This window comes from Rattus norvegicus, chromosome 3 (assembly GCF_021556685.1).
Source record: "Rattus norvegicus strain SHRSP/BbbUtx chromosome 3, alternate assembly SHRSP_T2T, whole genome shotgun sequence".
Lineage (NCBI taxonomy): Eukaryota > Metazoa > Chordata > Mammalia > Rodentia > Muridae > Rattus > Rattus norvegicus.
The window spans coordinates 53,634,313-53,660,344 of NC_141536.1; the positions used below are offsets into that span (position 1 = coordinate 53,634,313).

Genomic DNA, 26,032 nt, shown 5'->3' on the forward strand with positions numbered 1-26,032 from the left:
AAAACAAAATAAAAAAAGTCACCATTCCTTAATCCTGCCCCCATGGTATGTGGGAACACACACACACACAGAGCTTCTTACATATAAACTATGATGTTTCATTTTATTTTGCCTAAACTTGGCTTACTACTTGGGTACTACTGTGTGTGGGGGCACTAGTGGGATGCTATATAAAAGCTGGGTCACTGAGCTGTACCGTTTGTGGGTAATCACCACAGAAGACTGCTCAGACATGGGTTTAAACCAATAGAAACCTTCATCAGATGGTCAGCAACTACACTGGCTAGCACAGAGTATTTTTCAGGATGAGCTTTTAAGCACAAAGTTCATGTTCTGGGTTGACATAGTTCAGTTAACAAGAACAGTTAGCCGGAAGCGGAACTACGGAAGCTAAAAAGTAAGGTTAGTACATTTAGAGACTTTCCCGTAACTATGTGGACTTTGATGGATTAGGCCTTTGTTGTAGTTTTGGCAGGCGGTGCTGTCTATGTGTCGAGTTTTCCAGCCCAGTTGGCACTTCATCATGGAGTCCGTTGTGCTGGGGTCTAGGGCCCTGTTACAATACCTCTAGCCTCCTATATTTAAAAACAATCTGCACTAAGGCATTGGGCAGGAATCCGTGATGTGCTCTTATTGTTTTCACATAGAAAGTTAGTGAATATATTACAGCTAAGACTTCTGACGGTGTAAGCATGTTCCAGAGATCTGCTTGGCAACACATCACCTGTGCACAACAACAAACTAACACGCACCTCGGCCTTGCTGAAGGCGTGGGTCAGGTGTGTAGCACAGCGGTAGAATGCTTGCCTGCCTGTACCCTGGCTCAAAGCCAGCAAGAAGAATGTTTGTTCGACGAGGGCACAAATCCTGCTCAGTGTTTCAAACACCAAACAAACGAAAGCCACAAAGAGAAACAAAGAAACACTTAGAAATAATGGGACTTTATTATCTGGATTGTGGTGGCGATAACACACGCTAGTACTCGAGTTCCAATTCACCGAGCTGTATACATTATTTTCAATATGCCATTTACACTTCAATAAAACTAGAATAAATATAGTTCAATCAATATTGACTCACATGATTAAACAGAGTAAAAAAAGAATTGTTTTGAGATAGAGTCTTACTAGTAAGACTGCCTAGCCTAGCCAAGAACTCTTACTATGTAGACCAGGTAAGCTTCAAACTCACAAAGTATTTGTCTGCCTCTGCCTCCCAAGTGCTTTAATTAAAGATATGTGCCATCACTTCCAGCCACATACATAACCTGTTGAATATATTCTCTAAAATATCTGTGAGAATAACATTGGTGTGCGTTCTTGTAAAACTTTGAAAAATTGGCCTTACTGTATGTTTTGCTTGCATGGGTTGTCTGTGTACCACATACATGCCTGGTGCCTGTGGAGGTCAGAAGAGGGAACCAGATCCCCTGGAACTGGGGTTACAGTTGTGAGCCACTATGTGGGTGCTGGGAACCAAACCCAGTTCCCCTGGAAGAGCAACTGATGCTCTTAACCCCTGAGCCCTGTAACTAGCCCGTTACACAACTTTTTCATGTCTAGCTTAGCAATGGGCAACTGCAGCCAGCATGGTGGCACAAGGCTATGAGTCTGGGACTTTGAAGGCAGAATCACAAGGACCATGAGGCCTGCCTACTCTCTCTCTCTCTCTCTCTCTCTCTTAAGGTGAGCACGGTGGTTCACACTCTAATCCTTGTACTCTTAGAATGCTGAGCAGGAAGATTAAAGTTAGACAAGTAGCCAGGTAGAGTGGCTCACATCTCTGATTCCAGCATTCTAGAGTTAAGGAGAGTTGACGTGAGTTCAAAGCCACTCTGCTCTGCATAGTAAGTGTCAGGCCAGTGCGGCCCACACGTGAAACCCTGTCTTGGAGAAAACAGCCAGCCAGTAGAGTGTTCTATCTGCTTACATACTCAATTGTACATATTGTGCATCCATGACCCAATGGAGTTTAAAAGGCAAATGTTTTCATTATACTCGTGTAACCATGAAAGGCTCCTGAGTATGCCCAGGAGACCCCAGACCACTCTTTGTGAAGCAGTAACTTATTTAGGGTTTTACTTGTTTATTGATAATTGTCAAGTCCTAAAAGAGAACACTTTGACTCGTTTAAAAAGTGTTTATAAAGTAGGCAAGATGCATGCTTGTAATCTCACTACTAGGGAAACTAAAGTTGTTCCATCTCCTCTGGACCACAAAGTGAGACCATGTCAAAAAAAAAAAAAAAAAAAAAAAAAAAGAAGAGGAGGAGGAGGAGGAAGAGGAGGAGGAGGAGGAGGAGGGGGAGGAGGGGGAGGAGGGGAAGGAGGAAGAAAAGAGAGATGAGGATGTTGGGGGAGAAAGAGATGCATGCTTATGTACTAGGGAAACTGAAATTGTTCCATTCCGAGGCCCATCTGGACCACAAAGTGAGACCATGTAGGGGTTGTGGGGGGTGTATTTATCCTGTTCTTACTCTGTGCTGCGCATTGTTCAAAGCGGTGAACTTTAAGGATGAGGTGTCCGTGTTTTGTTTGCTCACAACAGAGGGACCCCAGCGCTGACTTGTGAAACAGGACGTAAGGGCTGGCAGTGTATGAATCTGGGGAAGCAATGGTCCCAACCAGGTGGAGTAGGACCTCAACAGATTCTGAGCCTCGGTCTGGAATGTAGTCAGAAACCCAGGCCATCAGGGTATGCGAGGTAGGCAAGGCCAGAGCCGCATCAAACCAGGAATGTAATCTGGTGAACAGTAGGAAAGCTAAAATGGCTAAAGTTCTGTGCAGAGACCAGAGAGGTGGTTCAGAAGTGAAGCACCTTTCCAGCCACCCGCCTCAAAATGACCTAATGACGCAAACGGGCTGGGAAAAAGAGAGCGCAGTACCTGGTGGAAGCTTGGGCCTCGGCGCCCGCCGTAGATGTCGTGACAAAGCCGATGCGTTGCCTTGGTGTCCATAAGACGCCACAGGACGGCCACTGTGGATTTTAACGGCGGGCTCCCTCGGTCACCATGTCTGTGCTGGACGTGTTGTGGGAGGACCGCGACGTGCGCTTCGACGTGTCCTCGCAGTGAGTCTCTGGACGCGCTGGGACCCCGCAGCTACGATCCCCTGCGGTCCTCGGCCTTGCCCTGGCTAGCAGCCTATGCAGCGCGCGCCCATCAAGGCTGCACTCTCCGCGTCCAGCAGTGAAGGAGACATAGGGCTGGGATTCGGAAAACAGGGTTCTAGAACAAAATCCAGAATAGCATTGCACGTTAAGGGCCTCTGCACGTTTGGCGTGTCTGTAAAATGAGGGCGGTGGGAGTGAGAATTCTCCAAAACTACCGACCACACAAAGCTTGGTTTTTCATTTGGTTTTCTTCTAAATCTTTGAGAGCTTGTTAAAAAGAAGCCTTGTTTGTGGGGGAATATGCTTAAAAGAGAAGATGGCTAAAAACCTTCCTGCCCAGAAGTCAGGGAGGGGGGCTCTGAGATCGTGATGGAAAAAAATGGAAGCTGAAGTTCTTGGATCAATAACTACATGGCGCCTTAGCTGCTTCCTAATGGTGTTTTATTGTAAACAGTGTCTCCTTAAATGGAAAAAATGAAATATTGGTACATTTCTCAGCCTTTGTAGTAACTGGATGATGCCTAACATAGTATTCATTCCTTTAGAACGTTGAGAGACGGGATATTTGTGAAATTACAAAGTAACTCATTACACACCTATGGCTTTTCCTATAGTTCCGGGGGTGAGGGGTGGGTCTTAATCCAGATGAATCCAGTTTTCATGAACATTTTCAGTTTACAAACAGCCGTCTCAAAATTAACACACACACAAAAAAAAAAAAAAAATAAGAAGGGATATCTCACACCCTTCCTCATTCTAGTGCCGGAAACTCATATGAGCACCTGTGTAAATATAAATGACCAAAAGGGCCTGTGGAGAGAGCCCACAGAGAGTGCTTTCTGTGTGCATCATGCATGAGTGGAGGTCAGAGTTAACTTGCAGAAGTCCATTCTCTCCTCTGACTGTGGGTCCCAGGGAAGACACTCAGGTCATCAGACTTGGTGGTAGCTACCTTTACTTGCTGAACCCCTCTCTACCTTCCTGAGGATACTTCTCATTCAACCCTTCTTAAAACCATCCCTTCCATAGCTGCCCGATGTCCTTCCTCTACTTAGAAACCTCTGGGGGCTGTCTACTACTGCCTACAGATTAAGGCCTAAAGCGATCATTCTGGAGCCCCAGGTTTTTGGTAACTTTTCTCCGGTTTCCCAGCTATACTTCTCTAACTATTCAGTGCCCTCTCTTCAGAGCCACTTCCCTTTCTCATTCCTGTCTGTCAGTCATGTGCTCTTTGCTCCTTTTCCATTTAGTTATCTAAGATTCCACTTCCAGTCCTAGCTGACTCCCAAGTGGCCCTGGTCAGTTCAGGCCCCACTGACTTCCAGGGTCTAGAAGCTATTCTCAAGTGTATGAGCAGTCAAGGCTGTATACTTACACTGCTGGCTGTCCTGTGCCTATGTCTCTCCTCTCTAGATTGGCAGCAGATGGAGTCGAAGTCATAAACCTCACATTTGTGCTTATTTCAGACAGATGAAAACAAGACCTGGGGAAGTCCTTATTGATTGTTTAGATTCTATTGAAGACACAAAAGGAAATAATGGAGACAGAGGTGAGTACATTTGAGTTTTATATTCTGCTTTTAATTTATAAATGTTGGTTCATATTAGCTGAAGAGAAAAGGCCTTGTATGTAAATGTAATTGTGAAGAGATAAAAATTAAGCCCACAGATTTCTCACAAATAAAAGAAAGGGTCAGGTATTAAACTTACAGACAGGGTCAGAAGTGAGTCTTTTTTTTTAAGGATGTATTTAATGTATGTCACTATCTTCAAACACACCAGAAGAGGGCATCAGATCCCTTTACAAATGGCTGTGAGAAACATGTGGTTGCTGGGAATCGAACTCAGGACTTCTGGAAGAGCAGTCAATGCTCTTAACCACCGAGCCATCTCTCCAGCCCCAGAAATGAGTTTTAATCCATGATATGAGATCTCCTGGTATAATGATTAGAGCTCCAGGAGCCCTGTTTGCAAGAATCATAGAGTCGTTCCTACCCTTGGATATACCTTCCGCTGAGATAATACAGCTTAGTGAACATTAAATACTCATAGGTGTGCATCTGTAGCCTTATCTCACCGTAATCCAGAAGTACTGCACAGTCCCCTCAGCTTGGCCCCTAGAGGTTGGCATGTGGAAAGGGAAAACTCTGTGCTCCACTGAGAAGTCCATTGTCTTCAGTGAAGTACCAGAAAGTCATATAGGATTTTTTTTTTATACTGCCACCGAGAAACAGCTGCAGCTGACTCTAGCATTCTTCCTAAGTCAAATTTGCCTGAAACTAAAACCTAGAGCCGTTGTCTATGGAGCCAGGAGTCAGTGTGCAATCTACAGGGCTTGAAAACATTGTTCTCCTCTCTGTTCTTCAGAGGTGGGGGGAGCTTAGTGTGTCCTAAAAGTGTGGGAACTTAGATAGGGAGGAGGGATGGTGGATGAGGAACCCACCTCACTCAGATAAGGGGACTAGTGTGTCCTGGGGGAGAATCTGTAAAGTTATAGCAGAACTGGCTTAATGCAGCTTTTGAGCGGTGGCTGCTTGCTCTCTAGGACTGTTTTCTGAACTGCCCTACTAAGCCCCTATTTTCTGTGAGGAAACTGTCTTTACTGCTAGCCACAGGCAGATGCTGTCAGTGTCCAGGGCAGATCCTTAGAGGCATGCTGACAGTTCTCCATGATCCTGGTGTCAGTTAGGCCAAGGGGAGGGCGAATGCAAAAACCTAACAGCAAACAAAAAGGTCCTGTTTTGTACTTTGTAGGAGAGAATAATAATTTTGTTGTCATGATGGCTAAATCTTAGAGAAAAGTGAGTCACCCTGAGGAAGTCAAGAAAAACTTTAGTTGTTTATACAGTGATTGACAAGATGGTTTTTGTGACAGTCCATCCTCCATAACAAATAGAGACCATGGGTAGTAAAACAGTTTTCACTAAGTACTGAATCCTGTATCAGTCCTTTGGACTATAGGAGTGTTCTAGTTAGATTTAGTTGACAGCTTGGCACAACCTAGAGTTGTCTAAAAGGAGGGATCTCAACTGAAGAATTGCCTAAATAGGATTAGCCTGTGGGCGTTCCTGCGGGGTCTGTCTGTTAATTGATGTAGGAGGGCCCAGTCCACTGTGAGCAGTACCATCCCTAGACTCTACGGGAAAGCTAGCTGTGAGCCTGTGAATTAGGAAGCCGCCGTGGCTCCATGGTTTCTCCTCCAGGACCCGGCCTTGAGTTCCTTCCCTGTCTTCCCTCAATGATGGATTTTGACCCGAAAATACAGAGCAAATAAACCCTTTCCTCCCAGATTGTCCTGGGTTAGAGCAGGTCACAGCAACAGAGGTTAAACTATAGCAGAGGTCAGAGCTCTCTGAGGCTGGGGATGTAGCTCAGTGGTAGAGTGCTTGCCTAGCATGCACAAAGCCCTGGGCTCAGGCCTCAGTAGTACTGCAGGAATCCTCAGCACTGAAAAGTAGCGATCAGAAAATCAAGGTTGAAGCCATCCAGGGTTTGAGTGGTTTGGTTTTGTTTTGTTTTTCACAACAAGGGTTTGGGGAAGCCTGGCTACAAATAATCCCGTCACAGTTCCTAAATCCTCTACAGGAAGCTTTAACTGAAGCCTTACAGGAATGTGCAGTGTCTGGTTTATCTGGAGGTAGAGAGGAGACGGGGAGTTGCCTTCAGACCCTCCATGTCTGCTCCTTTCAAGCAGTTTCCAAGTGGCCAAGTTAAGGCCATGTCCCATTCAGGACCCCCTGTTTTAAAGCTGAGAGTGTCCCAGAAGATTAGCACATTTAATCCACTTCTAGGTACTCTGCCATGAAACTGTCAGATTAGCGTGGGCCCTGACTCTATGAGCCGTGGAGTGGGGGTGAGGAGATTCTGTGCTGGGGAGATTAGAAGACACAAGGATAGAGAGGAGTGAGGGCCTGGATGAATGGGCACAGAGCTGCAGAGAAGGAGAAAAGAGGCAGCATGAGACTTATATAACATGTAGGAGATAAACAGTGAGCGGAAAGTGGTGACCAGAGCAAACTCTTCTCACTCCATAACTCTTTCTGAATATGCTAATAGAAATGTGTTAAAGACAAAACATTACCTAAGTGAAATGATACAAGGCAACCAGTGCACCTTTAATTTTAAGTAGTAAGAATCAGTTTGTAAAACATTAAGATACTAGTCCAGGCTTGAAAGTATACACCTCTAGTCCCAGCTACTTGGGTGCTGAGATAGGAGCATCAGTGGGATAGCCTATATGGTAAAGTGTTACTATCTAAGCAAGGATGGCTTTAAGGAACCTACCATAATAAAGTTTTTCAATCTGAAAGATCAGGGTAGGAAAAGAGGAAAGGAGAAGGGAGGGCTGGGGCTGTAGCTCTCTGCTACAGCTCTTGTCTGTCAAGTGCCCTGTCTGGATTCAACCATCAGCATTCCCCACTTCATAGAAGAAAGGAAAAAATATAACCACTCATCATTTTATTAAAATGTCCTAGTTAAAATATAGTTATATTGGACTGGAGAGATGACTCAGTGGTTTAGAGCACTGACTGCTCTTCCAGAGGTCCTGAGTTCAATTCCTAGCAACCACATGGTGGTTCACAACCATCTATAATGGGATCTGATGCCCTCTTCTGGTGTGTCTGAAGACAGCAATGGTGTACTCATATAAATTTAAAAATAAATTAAAAAAATATATACAGTTATATATTTTCCCTTCCCTGTCCTTCCTCCAACCCTTCCAATGTTTCCTCCCTTGATCTTAACAGTTTTTAAAAGTATTTAGTGTTCACGCCTGTTTTTTTTTTTTTTTTTTTTTTTTTGGAGCTGGGGACTGAACCCAGGGCCTTGTGCTTGCTAGGCACGCGCTCTACCGCTGAGCTAAATCCCCAACTCCCTGTTTTTTTTTTTTTTTCATATTTGTATATAGTCTTACATAACAGTACAGACTTACAGTACACACTCTTACCATTCTTTCACTGGTGTGACTGAGAGGCTACTTGACTTTTCTGATGCTGCATAACTACATGATGGACCAGACTGCATTATGTCCTCTCTCTTTCTATGGTTTTGTTCTTTTGAGACAGGGTCTCTATTTGCCATAGTTGCCCTAGAACTCTCTGTAGACCATGCTGACCTCAAACCCACAGAGATATAACTGCCTCTCAAGTACCTGGATTAAAGGCATGGACCACCATGCTAAGTCCTCTCTCTCCTTTTTTAGCCATGGCTGGTGGCTTGGAACTCATAAAGATCTCTCTGCCTTTGCCTCTGTCCCCAGCCTCCTAAGTGTTGGATTAATTAATGGCATGCACTACCATATCTGGCTCTTCTCAAAATTGTTTTGTCCTCCCCATTTTTAAGCCTAAACTCCAACTCAGTTCTGTTGCTGATAGGCTTAACTCTGAGTTTCTTGGTCCAGCATTGAAGAGCTTCTGCTTTGTTTGCAGTTAGTCCTGCCTATGTCTATTGCAGAATTGGGTATATAAGTACACAGTTCATTTAAATGAGAGCCGTGGAGCTGGAAAAGTGGCTCAGCTGTTAAGAGTGCTTCCTCTGCAATTATAAGGACCAGGGTGGTCCTGTGCACACAGGTAACACCAGTACTAAGGAGGAGCTGGCTGCCTCAAAGAAATGCTGTGGAGAGTATGGAGGAGGCCACTTGATGCTCACCTTTGTTCTCTGAGCACTCGCGTGCGCGCACACACACACACACGCACACACACGCACACACAGGCGCGCGCGCGCACACACACACACACACACACACACACACACACACACACACACCCCGTAAGAACGGCTTAGAGAAACTCCTTTGACAGCATGTATCAATTGCTACCTGACAAAAGAAGCTTAAGGAAGGAAGGGTTCATCTTGTCCACAGTTCAGTAGAGTCCAGCACAGCGGAAGTCACAGCAGCAAGAGCTACTTGGCCCAGCCCACACACGTTGTTTTCTTCATCGTTAAATCAGGCTGCCCTCAGACTGTGTGTGACTAGTTATGGTCCCCCTGACTCCACGCCTGAACACCTGGGTCATAGGCAGCGCTCACTCGGCCTCGGACCGTGCATTGTTCTGGTCTGTGCTACGAAATGGCCTTAAGCTAATATGTTCTTGCTTCTTTGCTTTTAGGCAGACTCTTAGTCACAAACTTAAGGATCATCTGGCATTCCTTGGCATTACCCAGAGTCAATCTTTGTAAGTTCTTTCTTTATTTTTTAAAGATTTATTTATTTTTATATAAAGTACACTGTCGCTCTCTTCAGACATACCAGAAGAGGGCATCAGATCTCATTATAGATGGTTGTGAGCCACCATGTGGTTGCTGGTATCTTTCTTAGATAAGATGCTAAAGAAAAAATTCCTTTTTCAAGAAAGTTGGATGGTAGATTTTTTTTATTTAAAACAAACAAACAAACACAACAAACAAACAAATCTAACTGCTGGGGACAGAACTCAGTGGTAGAGCATAAGGCCTGGATTTAATCCCCAGTAATGTGAAAGAACAGGAACAGTTTTCTTTCAAGCTGTCCCATGAAGAATGAGGAAATATGAGATCATTCTTTAAGAAAACCTTGAGAAGGGCTGGAGAGATGGCTCAGCGGTTAAGAGCATTGACTGCTCTTCCAGAGGTCCTGAGTTCAAATCCCAGCAACCACATGGTGGCTCACAACCATCTGTAATGGGATCTGATGCCCTCTTCTGGTGTGTCTGAAGACAGCTACAGTGTACTCATGTACATTAAATAAATAAATCTTAAAAAAAAAAACTTGAGAAGACCAATCACAGACTATTTCAAAATGCAAAAGAAATGATCCATTCTCTTTTTTTTAGTCGGTCAGTTTTGTATCTTGGGCATATGTAGGATCAGTGCTTTTAAACAGGATGGTTTTTGTCTTTAAATTTTTATTATTATTATTATTATTATTATTATTATTATTATTATTATTTTGTGTGTGTGTTTGATGTGTCTGGGTGGGGTTGATATGCCAAGGGACAACCATGAGTGTGTGTGTGTGTGTGTGTGTGTGTGTGTGTGTGTGTGTGTGTGTGTGTGTGAGTTCTCTCCATCCATCATGGGTTCTGGAGATGAGGTTCAGGTCTCCAGGCTTATGTAGGGGGCCTTACCTGCCTAGCCTTCCCTGCTGCCTTGGGTTCCAGTTTTCATTGTGTTTAAAAACATGCCATATAGTTTGTTGCCTTTATTTTTTTTTAAGTGTGACAAATTTAGCCATATTTTTCTTTTTTTCTTTTCTTTTTTGAGTTCTTTTTTTCGGAGCTGGGGACCGAACCCAGGACCTTGCGCTTGCTAGGCAAACGCTCAACCACTGAGCTAAATCCCTGACATAATATTCCACTGACATAATGGTGGAAATGGTTTTGTTTTGTTGGTAGATGGTTTTGTATGGGTTTTACACATTTTCTTTTCCTGTGTTGAGAATAGTTTTATTTCATCAAAGAAGCACAACTGACCCTCAATTTCTGATGCTCCTGCCTCCGTCCTCTGAGCACTAGGGTTAGAAGTGCGTATCCCTGTGCTCTGTTTATCCAGTGCCGAGGATCGAGCTCAGGTCTCCATGGTGCTAAGGAAGCACGCTACCCTCTGAGCCCCATTCCTAGCCTCAGTTTGTATCTACTTCATAAAAAACTTAAAAAGTTGTGTTTCTGCCCATGTTCGATTTGTAAAACATCTGGGATTTGAATTTATTTTTACAGTACTGTTTCTCACTTTGTGACCTCATGCTCCGTGTTTCCTTTGTGTGTTTGTATTTTAGCTATTGGCTACAACTGCATATTGAATATTACAACAAGAACTGCCAACTCTGTAAGTCTGAACCCTAGTGAAGTAGATGTGTCCTGAGGAAACATTGGATATTTAAAGTTAAGGCTTGCTTCCATCTCGAATGGGAACTTGCTCTTTAACTCTAAACTTTGCAAAAACTACTTTACAGAAACTCCGAGGCCAGACGGAAGCTCTTTATATATTAACAAAATGCAACACCACCCGGTTTGAGTTTATATTCACAAATCTGGTTCCCGGGAGCCCCAGACTTTTTACTTCTGTGATTGCAGTGCACAGGTACAATGGCAGTTTTGACTGTATCCAGTTATTTTGATGTAATGGTGTAAAGGGTAAAATCTTACAGACGTCTAACAGTATCTTCTAGTTACAAATATCACAACGATATTTAAAATAATATACTTCATTATCAGATAAGAAGCAGCTTGAAAGAATTTATAAAGCACACTTGTAGTTCCACCACTCTGGAAGATAAAGCAGGAGGATTAGGGTGTCTGGGCTATCCTGGGCTGCATAACACCACCCTCTATAAAATATTAGAGTACTGAAAAGATTCTACTAAATTAGCTATGTAAAAATTTTTAAGTAGTTAGTTTAAAAGAATTTTAGAGCAGACATTCAAGTGTTTTTACCTAAATAATTTTTCTTTATAGCTATCTCTGTTTGCTCAGATTATTAATAATGCTTCTCTGACCACTTTTCATGGCCATGCACCAGAACCATAGCTCTCTTTGTTTGACTTAAGGAGTGACCAAGGTGAGAGAGGGAGCACATAGTAAATTCAAGGCTAATATCTAATTTTTTAAAAATACAATAAAGCCAGGCACAACTTTAATCCCAGCACTTGGGAGGCAGAGGCAACCTGATCTCTGTGAGTTTGAAGCCAGCCTAGTCTCTGTTGCACAGAGAAACCCATCAGGGTCACACCACCGTGACAGAAGACTGCAGTCGGGGTTGGGGATTTAGCTCAGTGGTAGAGTGCTTGCCTAGCAAGCGCAAGGCCCTGGGTTCGGTCCCCAGCTCCGAAAAAAAGAAAGAAAAAAAAAAAGACTGCAGTCACACATCTTTACTGAAAAGAGAACAATCTTTTTTGTTCTTTTGGGGTTTGCTTTTGCTTTTGCTTTTTGAAGCAGCCCCACTCCATAGCCCTGACTGGCCTAGAACTCAGTATATTGTCTAGGATGGCCTCAAAATGTCAACAATTCTCCTGCCTCAGCCTCCCAAGTGATGAGATTACAGGCCTGTGCTACCACAATTTACCGTGATAATTGAGTCATGTCCAGAGCATTAACAGCCATGGACTTTAGCAGATGAGTAAACACAGCCTAACAAACCACATTTTCCATTTGGAGTGACTGGTCTCTCGTTTATTCTCTTTTGTAGAGCCTATGAAACATCTAAAATGTACCGTGATTTTAAGCTGAGAAGTGCAGTCATTCAGAACAAGCAGCTGAGGTTATTACCACAGGAACATGTGTATGATAAGATCAATGGTGTGTGGAATTTATCCAGCGACCAGGTATCTGTCGTGTAGAGCAACTAGCCTTTAGGGCTGCTCTAACAGCTGTTTCCTTCTGTCATTGGGGTTGTGTAATCATGAGCGTTAGCATTGGCGATCTGGAGAAGTTAGCATTACAGCTTTAGACATGGAGCAATATTCTCCCTTTTTTGCCTTCTCATAGTTTTCCTTCTGAGTTGCAGGGTTTACAAGCATGCACCTAGCCCAATCATTCATTCATCCTGTGTGTGTGCTTAGCTTTGAGACAGGGTCTTATGTAATCCAAGCTGCCCAGGAACTCAACTTTCATCTGAGTGCGGGGCTCACAGAACTCACTCAGGCAGCTCACAGCCACTTGTGACACCAGCTCCAGGGTGTCCGATGACTTGGCCTCCAAGAGCACTAACACTCCCATGTGCTTAACCGCACAGAGACACAGATACGTAATAAGAATAGGTGTGCGGTGGTGGCATACTGTGTAAGCCCAGCACTCGGGAAGCAGAGGCAGGCAGATCTTTGTATTTAAAGCCAGCATGGTCTACATAGTGAGTTCCAGGACAGCCAGGGCTACAAAATGAGACCCTGTCTCAAAATAAAATAAATAAATATTTTAAATGTTTCATTGTTTTTGTCGGTAGTGGTGTTAGTTTTATTTCTGTGTATAGGTCTCTTGCCTGTGTGCATATCTGTGCACCACATGTGCCTGGTGCCCATAGAGGCCAGAAGAGGTCATTGGTTCCCTTGGAACTGGAGCCGCAGGTTGTTGTGAGCTGCCTTCTGAGTGCTAGGAACTGAACCTGTTTTGTCCACTGAAAGAGCAACCAGCGCTCTAAACCACTGAACCGTCTCTCCAGCCCCAGGTTTCAGTTGTTGGGAGGAAGTCTCACCGTAGAGCCGAGGCTGGCTCTAAACTCATGTCCTCCTGCCTCAGCCTCCCAAGCCTGAGATTATGGACGTGAATCACCACATCTGACTGTAGTTTTGATCTAGTCAGTATTGAAGGGTCATCAAATATATCTGAGATGGATGGATGGATGGGTGGGTGGGTGGATGGGTGGATGGATGGATGGATGGATGGATGGATGGATGGATGGATGGGTGGATGGGTGGGTGGATGGACGGACGGACGGACGGACGGACGGACGGACGGATGGATGGGTGGGTGGATGGGTGGGTGGATGGGTGGGTGGGTGGGTGGGTGAGTGAGTGGGTGGGTGGGTGGGTGGGTGGATGGATGGATGGGTATGAGAAGTATAAGGTTTTACTCTCGGGGTTGGGGATTTAGCTCAGCGGTAGAGCGCTTGCCTAGCATGCGCAAGGCCCTGGGTTCGGTCCCCAGCTCCGAAAAAAAGAAAAGAAAAGAAAAAAAAAAAAAGGTTTTACTCTCAGTTGCCATAACTCCTTTGCTCAGGCATATCACGAGTTTTGAATGATAATTATAGAAAGATATAATACTTATAACATGCTATGTGCCAGGCTCTCTACTAAAGTCTTAAAAAGCTGGGGGTGGGGAGATAGATCATTTATTCAAATCCCCATTTTACATTTTTACAAAATACACCAAGAAGAATTCTGTGGGTCAGTGAATGGCTCAATGACAGCCCAAGTTTGATTCCTGGATCCCCTAAGGTGGCCAGAGAGCTGTTCTCTGACCTCCACTCATGCATTTGCATGCATGTACACACACACACACACACACACACACACACACACACACACACACTTTTTAACTGTGCCCACAGACAAACTCTCTGACTTTAATGTTTCACTGTTCTTTTTTTTTTTTTTTTAAAGATTTATTTATTTAGTATATATAAGTACACTGTCACTCTCTTCAGACACACCAGAAGAGGGCATCAGATCTCATTACAGATGGTTGTGAGCTACCATGTGGTTGCTGGGATTTGAACTCAGGACCTCTGGAAGAGCAGTTAGTGCTCTTAACCGCTGAGCCATCTCTCCAGCCCTTCACTGTTCTAATGTCCTGCTGCTTAATGGTCCCAGGCCCAGGCATTCTGTCATCCGGTTGTGCTAGGGTGTAAACAGTAGAATCACTGCTACTCCATAACGCTAAATTCTTGTGTTAATGTGCTGCTGAATGATGAGGATGATTCTGGGTCCCAGGTAACAAAGACTAGGGGTGCTCACAAGCAACCATTGATTGACCTCTGTCTTTCTTCTGCAGGGGAATTTAGGAACTTTTTTTATTACCAATGTGAGAATTGTGTGGCATGCAAATATGAATGACAGTTTTAATGTCAGCATACCATACCTGCAAATCGTAAGTACATGCATTTTGCTTACCTCCTGTAAATGTAGAATCATTAATAACCGGACGTTTGTGATTATATGAGTTCTGGGCTTTTTCCTTTTTATGTGCTATTGACTAAAAGCATGCTCTTGGGGCCTGTCAGAGAGCTCAGCAGGTTAAAGTGCTTACCACCCAATCTGATGACCTGAGTTCAATCCCCAAGACCCACATGGTGAAGGAGAGAACCAACTCCCAAAGGTTGTTCTCTGACCTCCATACTCACTCACTTTGGCATACATGTGTGTCCTCCCCAAATAAATAAATAAATGTAATTAAAATATACTGTAAATAAATAAAGCATAGTTTCAAAATGTTGATTGTATTATTTTGACATAGCAAAGACTTAATGTATTTATAAGTCAGGCATAATGGTGTACACTTTCAGTCCTAACACTAGAGCAATAAAGGCAAGAGGACTTCTATAAGGTCTGGGCTAGTCTACATAGCAAGCTTTAGACCAGCCAGTCTACACAGCTATTCATAACAGTTATGAACTTGCCTGTATTTTCCCCTTTGTGGCACTAGGAATTGACTTAGAATCTTGCATTTGCTAGGCAAGGATTCTGCCACTAAGCTGCATCCCAACCCTCAACTCTCCCTCAGCTTGCTAGTAAGAACTGTACACAGTGTGATGTGTGCGTGCCCTGCAATCTCCCCCACTCCTCATCCCTGCTGTGGGGAGGTGGACAGTTGGATCTTTGTAAGTTTGATGCCATAGCAAGTTCCAGACCAGCCAATGTGACATAGTAAGACTATATTTCACACAAAAAGAAAAGAGAAAATTAAGTATCTGAAGGACCTTGGCTGTAACACCCCAGCAGAGTGCCTTGCTAGTATGTGCAGTCCTCAACACTGAAGGAAAGGCTTGGAGAGATGGCTCAGGGTTAAGAGTGCTCGCTCTTCTTCCAGAGGATCCCAGTTCAATTCCTAGCCCCAATATCAGGTCTCACAACATCCTGTTACTCCAGCTCCAGTAGTTCTGACACCCTCCAAAGCAGTGGTTCTCAACCTTCCTAATACTACAACCCTTTAGTACAGTTCCTCATGTTGTGCTGACCCCAACCATAAAGTTATTTTTTTTAAAGATTCATTTATTTAATGTATATGAGTACATTGTAGCTGTCCTCAGACACACCAGAAGAGGGCATCAGACCCATTACAGATGGTTGTGAGCCACCATGTGGTTGCTGGGAATTGAACTCAGGACCTCTGGAAGAGCAGTCAGTGCTCATAACCGCTGAGCCACCTCTCCAATCCCATAAAAATTATTTTTGTTGCTGCTTTCTAACTAGTTTTGCTAGTGTTATGAATCATCATGTAAGTATATGTGTTTTCAGATGGTCTTATCTATGAAAGGCTTGACACCCCCCCCCACACACACACACAGGCTGGCACACACAGGCTGGGAACCACTGCTCCAAAGGCACATGTGGCATACACACTAAAGATCACACACATGAATGAACATCAGGAAAAGAGAAGCAAGCCAGGGAGCAGCAATCCTCCTTGGCCTCTACTTTGGTTCTTTCCTTGAGCTCCTGCCCTGACTTCCCTTTCGTGACATGATTAGGACATGTAGTTGAATAAACCCTTTCCTCCCAAGGTTGCTTTTGGCTGTGGTATTTTATCATAACATCAGAAGCCCCAAGACAGCATCACTGTGTGCCCAGTGACCCACAGTCAAGACAGCTATGAACCAGAGCCCAGTCTCTGCTACTGAGCGTCATCTGGGCAGAGGAAGCAGCACAGTAAAGGAACAATCACGGCCTGATAGGAAGGAAATCTAAGGAGATGCGATCACTTGGTTTATTTATGGTACTGGAGATCGAACCCAGGGCCTTATACAAACTAGGCAAGTACTCCACCGCTGAGCTACCTCTCTAGGCAGAGATAATTGTCAAGGCTGGGAAGACCTGACATGGGTATTTGACAAATTGTTTATATTTATGGCAGTGTTCCTGCTGCTCTGTGTTCGTTTATGTGACTATTGCTCACCTAGCCTGACCCTTGTTATGCTGAATAATTACTGAGCGGTAAACAACCTGTGCTTTCTGCTCTTCAAATAGAATATTTTTTGTTATTTAAGAATAGGGTTGCCAAATGTGGCTTCTGGAATAAATTCAGCCTGACCCAAACAGCTTGCAATGTGATACATCACGGCTTGTCACTGTAGTAGTCATGTTCCAACTTCAGCTCTAGCCTCAGCCACTGCCCTGACTCCTCACAGGCCCAAGCCGTGCGTGCGTGTGTGTGTGTGTGTGTGTGTGTGTGTGTGTGTGTGTGTGTGTGTGTGTGCGTGCGTGTCCTGTCTTACTAGCTTGTGTCACTTAGACAGACAGACAGACAGACAGAGGTTGACTTTTTTTTTTAACTTTCTATTGCTGTGATGAAACACCATGATCAAAAGTAACTTGGGGAGAAAGGGGTTTTATTTCCGTTACACATCCATATCATAGTTCATCATTGACGGGACAGGAACCTGGAGGTGAGGACAGAAGCAGAAGCCATGGAGAAGGGTTGATTACTGCCTTGCTCCTAAAGAAAACAGACCATTAAGCTTTGAGCACTTAATGGCTTTTCTAACCCCAAATTGAAAGACCACTGCATTCCTGTCCCAGCAGTATCCCATGAGCTGGTATATTCTCTCTTAGTTAGGGTTTCTGTTGCTGTGATAAGGATCCTGATGAAAATCAATTTGGCAGGGAAAGGGTTTCCTTTCTAGAGAACAGTCAATCATTGAGGGAAGTCAGGACAGGAACTCAAACAGGACAGGAACCGGGAGGCAGGAACTGATGTGGAAACCATGGAGAGAGGCTGCTGGCCTGCTCTCTCATAGGACCCAGGACCACTAGCCCTGGGTTGCACCAACCACAGAACATATCTCGTATCATGAATTAAGGAAATGCCATACAGACTTACCTACAGGCCATGTATGGGGACATTTTCTCAGTTGAGGTACCCTCTTCTCAGATGTCCCTAACTGTGTATATTTGACAAAAACATAACCAGGACAAGGTGTGAGAAACAGAATGGTATGCATAAGCTTAATTAATCTTGCTATAGGAGCCAGGAAGTGGCTCATAACTGGAAGAGTGTCAGCCTTTCGTGTGAGATAGTCAGAGACCCTGTTCGTGTGAGACAGTCAGAGACCCTGTTCGTGTGAGACAGTCAGAGACCCTGTTTGTGTGAGACAGTCAGAGACCCTGCTCGTGTGAAATAGTCAGAAACCCTGTTGACTCTGGAGGGTTGGGAATATGAATATTGTGTATGACTTTATCAGTTTGGCCCTGTGTTCATATTGTGGTTTATTGATTCCTGCAGGAAGAGGATAGATGAGGGGCTTCTAATCTTTAGATTGTGAAGAGCAGTTCTGTGGAAGTGGTGTGCCGACCCACACCTATAATCCTTACACTCAGAGGCTAACGCAGGAGGAGTGCTCAGAGTTCCAGGCCAGCCTGAGGCACAGAGCCTGCTTCAAAAGTCAGGACTACAGCACAGTATATAATTAAAGCATGTAGGAAAGGGTTGCTACTGTCACTGAATAAAAACATGCATTTTTCGTTTTTCATTTTATATAGCGTTCAATAAAGATCAGAGATTCAAAATTTGGCTTGGCTCTTGTCATAGAAAGCTCTCAGCAGGTAAGATATTCAACATGTATACTAAACTGATAAACTTTAACTCTGTAACTAGGTTTTCAGTTGTTCTATAGTAGCCAGTTTACATGCAGCAGTATCAGCTAGAAATGCACATCTGTGAAGTGTCCTCCCTACCTGTGTGTGTTTGCCACCACACTAAGTTAGGAGCCCTGCCTCAGCCTCCTAAGTGCTAGCTAGGGTCATGGATGTGAAGTACCACTTCACACTCTGCCAGTTTGCTCAGAGTAATGGATACAATCATTATCGCTAGGATATTACTGTAATTATGAGGGGGATTGTTGTTGTAAAAATATAAAAAAATCAAACAGTCTTTTTACCCACTCTAAGTCCGGCATTACACCCCCAAGTATCTGCTAGGTATCTCAAGTCTCAGTCAGCAAAGCCTCTCACCTGCTTTGCTCCATCCCATATCACACTGTCGAAGGCCTCTCTCTGAGCCTGGCAGCCATCTCTCTACTTATCTAGTTCCCAAGGCAGGTTTCCATGCCAGAAACACACATCCCAATTCCACAGCTGCCCATTGTGTCCAACCGCCACACACTTTCCTACACTCAAACCCGCACATAAAAGAACACACAACACATTAACCTTTGACCCAATTGATAAGATATAATTGCCCACCTAAACACACAAAGCCCAGTACACAAGAACATTAATAACAACCTGTAAATACAGAGTGGACTCTTAAGGTCAGCTTCAATGTTGTCTCTCTGCCATGGCTACCCTCTCTGTTTCTCCTATCTCTCCCCTTTCCGTTCCAGTCTCCTCCTCTTCCTTCAAACTTTTCTCCCGCCCATCCTTCCTTCTCATCCAATGACAGGCCTCCTATCTTGTACCTGCCCTCACCTGTATTTTAAAATTCCATGGGGAGAAGGTTCTGGTGAAGTCACCAGAGTCCTGAGTAGTGACTAGGCAGCTGTCCTTGAGCCAGTGGAATTAGCATCAAAATACAGATAACTCCAGGGCAGACCACAACAGGGGATCTCTGTGCTAGGTCAACACACTTCATACATTATCTCAAAGTAGTAACTCCACAAAATGGTGGCTGCTTTCTCCCTCCTCTTACAGGCCTGGGAACTGAGGCCTGAAGGAGTTAGGAGCCTTCCCTGGAGTCTCAAAGCTGCTGGGATGAGACTATTTCATCCCATTTGTCTGATCCACACTGCTTGAGCAACAGAGTCTCTCAGACCAAGCAGTATGTGCCGAGAAACTGCTGCACACCCAGTACGCTGTAGTTTTGCAGAAATCCATCTGACACATTTAAAACACTTAACTGAGGGACTTGAGCTCCATGGGGAGAGATCAGGCCACCCTCGAGTTCATGGTTCTCCTGCTTCTCCCTCCTGCGTGCTAAGACAGCAAGCATGTACGATCATACCCCAGGTACAAGTTTTAAAAGTGAGTTATCAGGGGTTGGGGATTTAGCTCAGCGGTAGAGCGCTTGCCTAGGAAGCGCAAGGCCCTGGGTTCAGTCCCCAGCTCCGGAAAAAAAAAAAAAAAAGATCAAAAAAAAAGTGAGTTATCAGAGGTACAATTCTAGTTACTCTCCAACCCCCTGCTCCCTTATGGTGCACTCAAAAGAAGGGAGAAAATTATAAAATCACTTCTAAATTTCAAAATGAATGTCTACTCTCTCCCATTTACTAAGTACCCACTATGTCTAAGAACTGTACCAACAGGATATACTTTTTCCCATTTAATAAAACCACTTGATAACCATTTCATGTTTTTTTTAATGAGGCTTAGAAAAAGTAAGGAAAGAATATTGTCAAATATTAACTATTGTATTGATCCAGAATTGAACCCAAAAGTATATGCTTTTTTTTCTTGAGACAGTGTTTCCCTGTTAGCCCTTGCTGTCCTGGAACTGATCTGTAGAGCAGGCTGCCTCGAACTCACAGAGATCCTCCTGCCTCTGCTGGGATTAAAGGTGTGCGTCATTACCCTCTGACCCTTTACCTCTGATACTGTGCTACTGTTTTTAACTTTCTGTCAGCCTGGGTGAATCATAGTCAAGATTCTTTCCAAACCCTTTAAGGAGATAGCTTCAAAGAGACCATTTTTTAATGGATGGTCTATTCCTTCTCAAGACCTAGTCCAAGAAAACCTCAGTTCCTTTGGCCATCACTCTCCACTGTGTTTCTCACCTGGGAAGATGAGCTTGTGTTTAAAATAGGAAGTTATGTGTGATCTGGCACACATCCAGCTAAGGGAGACAGGGCTCAGGGGGACAAGTTAGAGGTGAGCTGCTCCCGGGGTCCTGTGTAGCGCGCGGCTCTTCCATGGCTCCCTGGAGGCTCACTGTGCTGCTCTTGCTGTGCTCCTCTGTTCCTGTGCTTGGAGTTTCAGAACAGAGTTACGTTCTGAAGGGCAGCAAAGGTTGATGTTCCAATACAAGGACAATTAGAGTGATTCCATTTTATCCTGAATGTATTTTCCTCAGGCTTGGGTTTTGTTTTGTTTTGTTTTTCTTATTTTTTCTTACAGAGTGGAGGATATGTTCTTGGCTTTAAAATAGACCCAGTGGAAAAACTACAGGAATCAGTTAAGGAGATCAACTCACTTCACAAAGTCTATTCTGCCAGCCCGATATTTGGAGTGAATTATGAAATGGAAGAGAAGGTAATTTTTCAGTGTCAGAGATGCAGAGTTTGCTGAATTGCTTTCACACTACCTATGAAATTCAAGAGTAAACTCACTGTGTACAAACTTTCAACACGTGTGTGGATCTTGGTCAAGTGAGCGTTGTCCCAGGCCGGCCATCTCTAACTGGTGGCCATTACTGTCTTCTAATTGGTTGCTTCATTGATCATTCCTCTGTGCCCAAGCTGGTAAGCAGCCTTTCAGGTAAGTGTCCATGAACATGGCTCTTCTGCCACTACAGCCCCATTAGCTTGGACAAACCTTAAAGCCTCGTGGATGCCAGCCTGGTTTACACAGCAACTTCCAGGGCACCATGATCTACCTTGCCTCCAGAGAAGTCATTACTATTTACATGTGGATACTCGCTTGTGAATGCAGGTGCCCTCAGAGCCCAGAAGAGAGTACTGGATGCCCTGGAGCTGGGGTTATAGGTAGCTGTGAGCCGACTGACTTGAGAAGTAAACTCAGGCTTCTTAAAGAGCGATTGTTCTCAACCACTACGCCACCTCTCCAGCCTCCTAGAACTGTATGTCTTATTTCATAGTTTATCTCCATAATTTTATTTTCCAAGTCAGTAAGAAATGTTAGACTTCAAGCATGGAGTTGTTGAAAGCAGCCCTGCCATGTCTTTCTTAGATGCACTGTTCTGCTGACTTGGGATTTACTGTTTACTTCTAGCATTGCCAAAGGTAGCTGCGCTCAAGACGTCATGGTTTCCCCTTCATTTTCTCAATTTTCTCAGTTATCTTATCTTGCATATTAATTCCATTTCACCAGTCTTCCCTGCGCCAATTCCTTCCTTCCCATTCAGACTGAGATTGCTGCTTGAGGAACAGTATAAAACCAGCAGTCTTTGCGACCTGACCTTGAGTCCCAGGTTTCCTGTATCCTAGGCACCTTTAGCTTCATGTTTCTCATTATTGGATCCAGATGACCTCCTCACAGCTACATGTACACAACCTCAGCTATGTGAACAAACATACAGGGTGCACAGAAGTCTCCTAGTGGCATTGTTCCACTACCTGTCCTCTCTGGCTCTCATTTCTCCTCTTCCTCTTCTTCCTCTCCCCAGCTCCTACCCATAACCAGTGATGGTCAACCACTCCCTCACTTCTCGGACACCCTCTAAGTTCTTCAGGGTGCTTCTCTGACTAGCGTCTTTCTGTCTGAAAGGACAGCATTTGTGTCAAGTTTTTTATTTTAAAAACATCTCTAAATACATTAAATATATATACATATTTCCTGTTTTAATTATTTTGATGGGGGCTGGAGAGATGACTCAGTGGTTAAGAGCACTGACTGCTCTTCCAGAGGTCCTGAGTTCAATTCCCAGCAACCACATGGTGGCTCACAACCCTCTGTAATGGGATCCGATGCCCTCTTCTGGTGTGTCTGAAGACAGCTATAGTGTACTTATATATAATAAGTAAATACATCTTTAAAACATTATTTTGACAATGTTGACTTCAGATTTAAAGCCTGACACTTTTACACCTCAAGATGATTTTACTATGAAAATATAAATTATAGAATTACTTGAGTGGTTTGAGTTGTGTTACCCTTAACAAGCATTTGTAGTTTTCACAGTACATTTTTCTAAGATAAAACTTGTTTAATATTGACTCTGAAATCTTCTTCATTTTTAGCCACAGCCACTTGAAGCTCTGACTGTTGAACAAATTCAAGATGATGTGGAAATAGACTCTGATGACCACACGGATGCTTTTGTGGTGAGCACCAGAAGGAGCTATTCCGTTTCTTACGATGTGTGTCTGAGTCATGTTGAATTACTAATGCTATGACTGTGTAAAGCATTGTATGTCCTGATATTTTTGACATGAGTTTGAGGGAAATTTTTTAAGTGAAAGAATTTCTTTTGTAAGAATACTTTTAAATTCCCAACCCAGGAAATAGTTTGAGGACAGCTATTTAGAGGATTTGATTTGTGGCATGTTAAATATCATAATTAAGTTAATGTCTTTACAGAATTCATCCTTAGGAAATGATCTTTTTAAGTTTACCTTACTTTAGAAGGATATATGTTTCCAAACAGGTATTATTTAGCCATCATTCTGACAATGTTGGGCTGGTGTGGTAGCACAGCCTTTAGTCTCAGCACTCAGGATGTGGAGGCGGGTAGATCTGTGAGTTCAAGGCCAGCCAGGCAGTGCTACTCAGTGAGACCTGCCTCAAAAGAATAAAATATCGCTTTCTAATGTTTCCATATCCTACAGTCTCATGAATCTAACCATAATGCGTCCACGGCGGCATTATAGGTAGAGAAACTATTAATTAAACACCCAGCAGCCAAATTGAAAGAGACCTAGTTAATCAATCTTTCTGAAAGTTAATTGCCTGTTCCTTTGACCCCTGGTTTGTTTTGTATGAAGCTTGTAAAATATCATTTTCCTTATGTTATAGGCTTACTTTGCTGATGGGAATAAGGTAAGGACATTCTGTTTCTAGCTGTTTTGTTACGTTTCGATCTTCCAGCACCTAGCAGTCACTTAGTGACACACTCTTTGTTTTTTCCTCTTTCTTGCCCATTTTCTGTTCCCATCTCATCTTCTTCCCTTCCCAAAGCAACAAGACCGTGAACCTGTATTTTCAGAAGAGCTGGGGCTTGCCATAGAGAAGCTGAAGGACGGAGTCACACTACAGGGGCTTTGGGAAGTGATGAGTTGATCTTGAGTTGAGCTGGATCTGTTTAAAGATATCTCACGATTAAAAGATACTGCTTGCCTGCTATAGGCATGAGACAGTTATCTATTTATAGCTTTTATATTTTATATTTTAAGACTTTTTAATAATTAAGGAAAAACTCCTTAATTTTAGAAAACTATCAGTTTTCTAAAAGTTACATTAAAAATTGTAACTGAAATGTACCAGATCTATAAATGTAAATATTGTACCTGACACTTGTAAAAATAGTAATTTTCAGATATTAAACAATTGTATCATGTTGCATTTAATAAAGATTTTTATGCAGTACCACTTAATGTTTTGAAAGTATTATTTAAAAAAATAAGATCATTCTTTTCTTAAGAAATAATCAAATACTTTTAAACTCTAGACATCTAGTTTAAATATGTTATCACAGGACTTGAAACGTAAAACTGTAATTCAAATTACAGTTCTGTTTGTTTGTTTTTGAAACAGGGTCTTACTATGCAGCTCAGGCTGTCCTGGAACTCACTATGTAGACCAGGCTGGCCTTGAACTCACAGAGATATATCTCTGCCTTGGAGGCCTCCAAAATTACAGTTCTTAAATACATTCTTTTTATAAAAACTAAGAATTTTAACTATGTATATCACTATAGAATGTTAATCTATAAATAACGTCATGAGAGTCCTTTGAAGGTTTCTCAGACAACATTTGTGGACCTTTCCAACATCATTTGGCTGCAGTGACAGTCTGAAGAACATTTATGGACTCTTTCCACAAATAATCGTACTTAGCCAAAGGCACCGCTTTTCGTTAGTGAGAAAGGAATGGGCACAGAAGTACCTTTAAAATAAGATCTAATACTACGTACAACCACAGCACCAAGTCCAATCTAGTGCTGTCCGGATTCGCTAGAAACCAATGAAAAAACTATACATGGTTTCTTCATTGCAATGAGGAAGGATTTCCAATATTTACAGATTACAAATAAAATGCCTCCCACAAACACTGCTCACTGATACCAAGCAAACAGGACGATACCATGGCCCACTGGCAAGCAATCACGCTGAACGGCGTTCCCTGCTGTTTGCATCTGACACACTAGTCTTTTCAAATGTTAGATGTCACATCTATCATGTATTGTTTAAACAGGGGAGCAGCCGCTGGCCTCGTCCAGTGTGTGAAAACCTTTAGTGACATCTATAAATGGAACAGAACCACTGAGCCCTCCCTTCAGCTGTCATCGCAGCAGCTGGCAGGGACATCAACTTGCTGTGAGCGAAAAGAGAAGTGCCCTTTATGGAGAGAGAACTGAAAGCTTGGAAATCCATAATTCCCTGAATTTGGGCTGTTCGCTCAACAGAAATTTGTGGAACATCCACGAGGTGTAGGGACTGTCTAGATAGAACAGAAACCCACGACAAACATCAGGGCTTCACTGAGCTCCTGTTTGTGGGGACACATTTAAGAACAGCAGCCAGTGAAGCTGTAGCATCTTTGTAGTTCTACTGAGTTGAGGATGTGATCGTGGTCCCTGTCACAAAGGACTTCATGAAGAAATGTAGAATGCCATCTAGATGTAAATGAAGGGACAATTGGAGACATGACAAGGTCTATTCGCATAGCCCAGCCTGGCTTTAAACTCACAGTGTCATGGAGAATAAACTTCCTCCCTCTGCCTCAAAAGGTCCTGGAATGACAGGTGTGTGCCACTATGCCTGGCTGAGTTCTTTGAAATCACTTCTTCCTTCCATAGGGTGCTCCATTATCAACAGCATAAATGTCTCCAGAATTACATTTTCTTAAACAAGGCCTGCTCTCTAAATATTACAGGTGATAGAGTTGCTCGCCCTGATTTTACTGTCTCTGGGGATAGCATTTTTCTCATAGGGCTGCATCTGTTCTAGTTTTTAACTTTTTAATCTCGTGAAACGCACAAAATATTCCTAGTTTGTATGCGGGTCTTTCCCCAAAGACTGAACTGTTTTTCTTTGGTCTTGGTTCCTTTTAAACTTTTGTCTAAACTAATACAAAAGTATTGTTGTCACTTCATATATCCCTTGTATAGCAAGACAGAATGTAAACAAATTTGATAATTTAGTGGTAATTATAGTTTCCCTACTTAAAAATAAAGATAATTTGGAATATTTTAGAGTATGTGTCTGTATTTTTCAGTTATGATGGAGATCTCATTTAAAAGGTTAGATAAAACTAAGAAGTATATAAACATCTTTACATTTCCTACTTAAGAAAATCCTATCTACTTTTAGTAGAAAACGACATTTTGTATTTTGAACCATTGGACTCATAGCTTATGAGAATTGAGCTCACCTCATATTCTTGACCTTGGCATCATTAATTCA

The 26,032-nt window shown here is 43.2% G+C and overlaps 1 protein-coding gene across 2 annotated transcripts; it reads left to right on the forward strand.

The window, feature by feature from the left end:
* Nucleotides 1–2,922: 2,922 nt before the first annotated feature.
* On the forward strand, nt 2,923–23,996 carry Bbs5 (Bardet-Biedl syndrome 5). 2 transcript variants are annotated; one of them, NM_001108583.2, is given in 12 exon segments: nt 2,978–3,068; nt 4,577–4,659; nt 9,223–9,288; nt 10,866–10,915; nt 11,043–11,170; nt 12,275–12,410; nt 14,575–14,670; nt 18,279–18,341; nt 20,847–20,981; nt 22,649–22,732; nt 23,424–23,447; nt 23,586–23,996. In NM_001108583.2, coding segments are annotated over 12 exon segments (1,026 nt in total). In that variant the 5' UTR covers nt 2,978–3,009; the 3' UTR covers nt 23,688–23,996.
* Nucleotides 23,997–26,032: the final 2,036 nt, after the last annotated feature.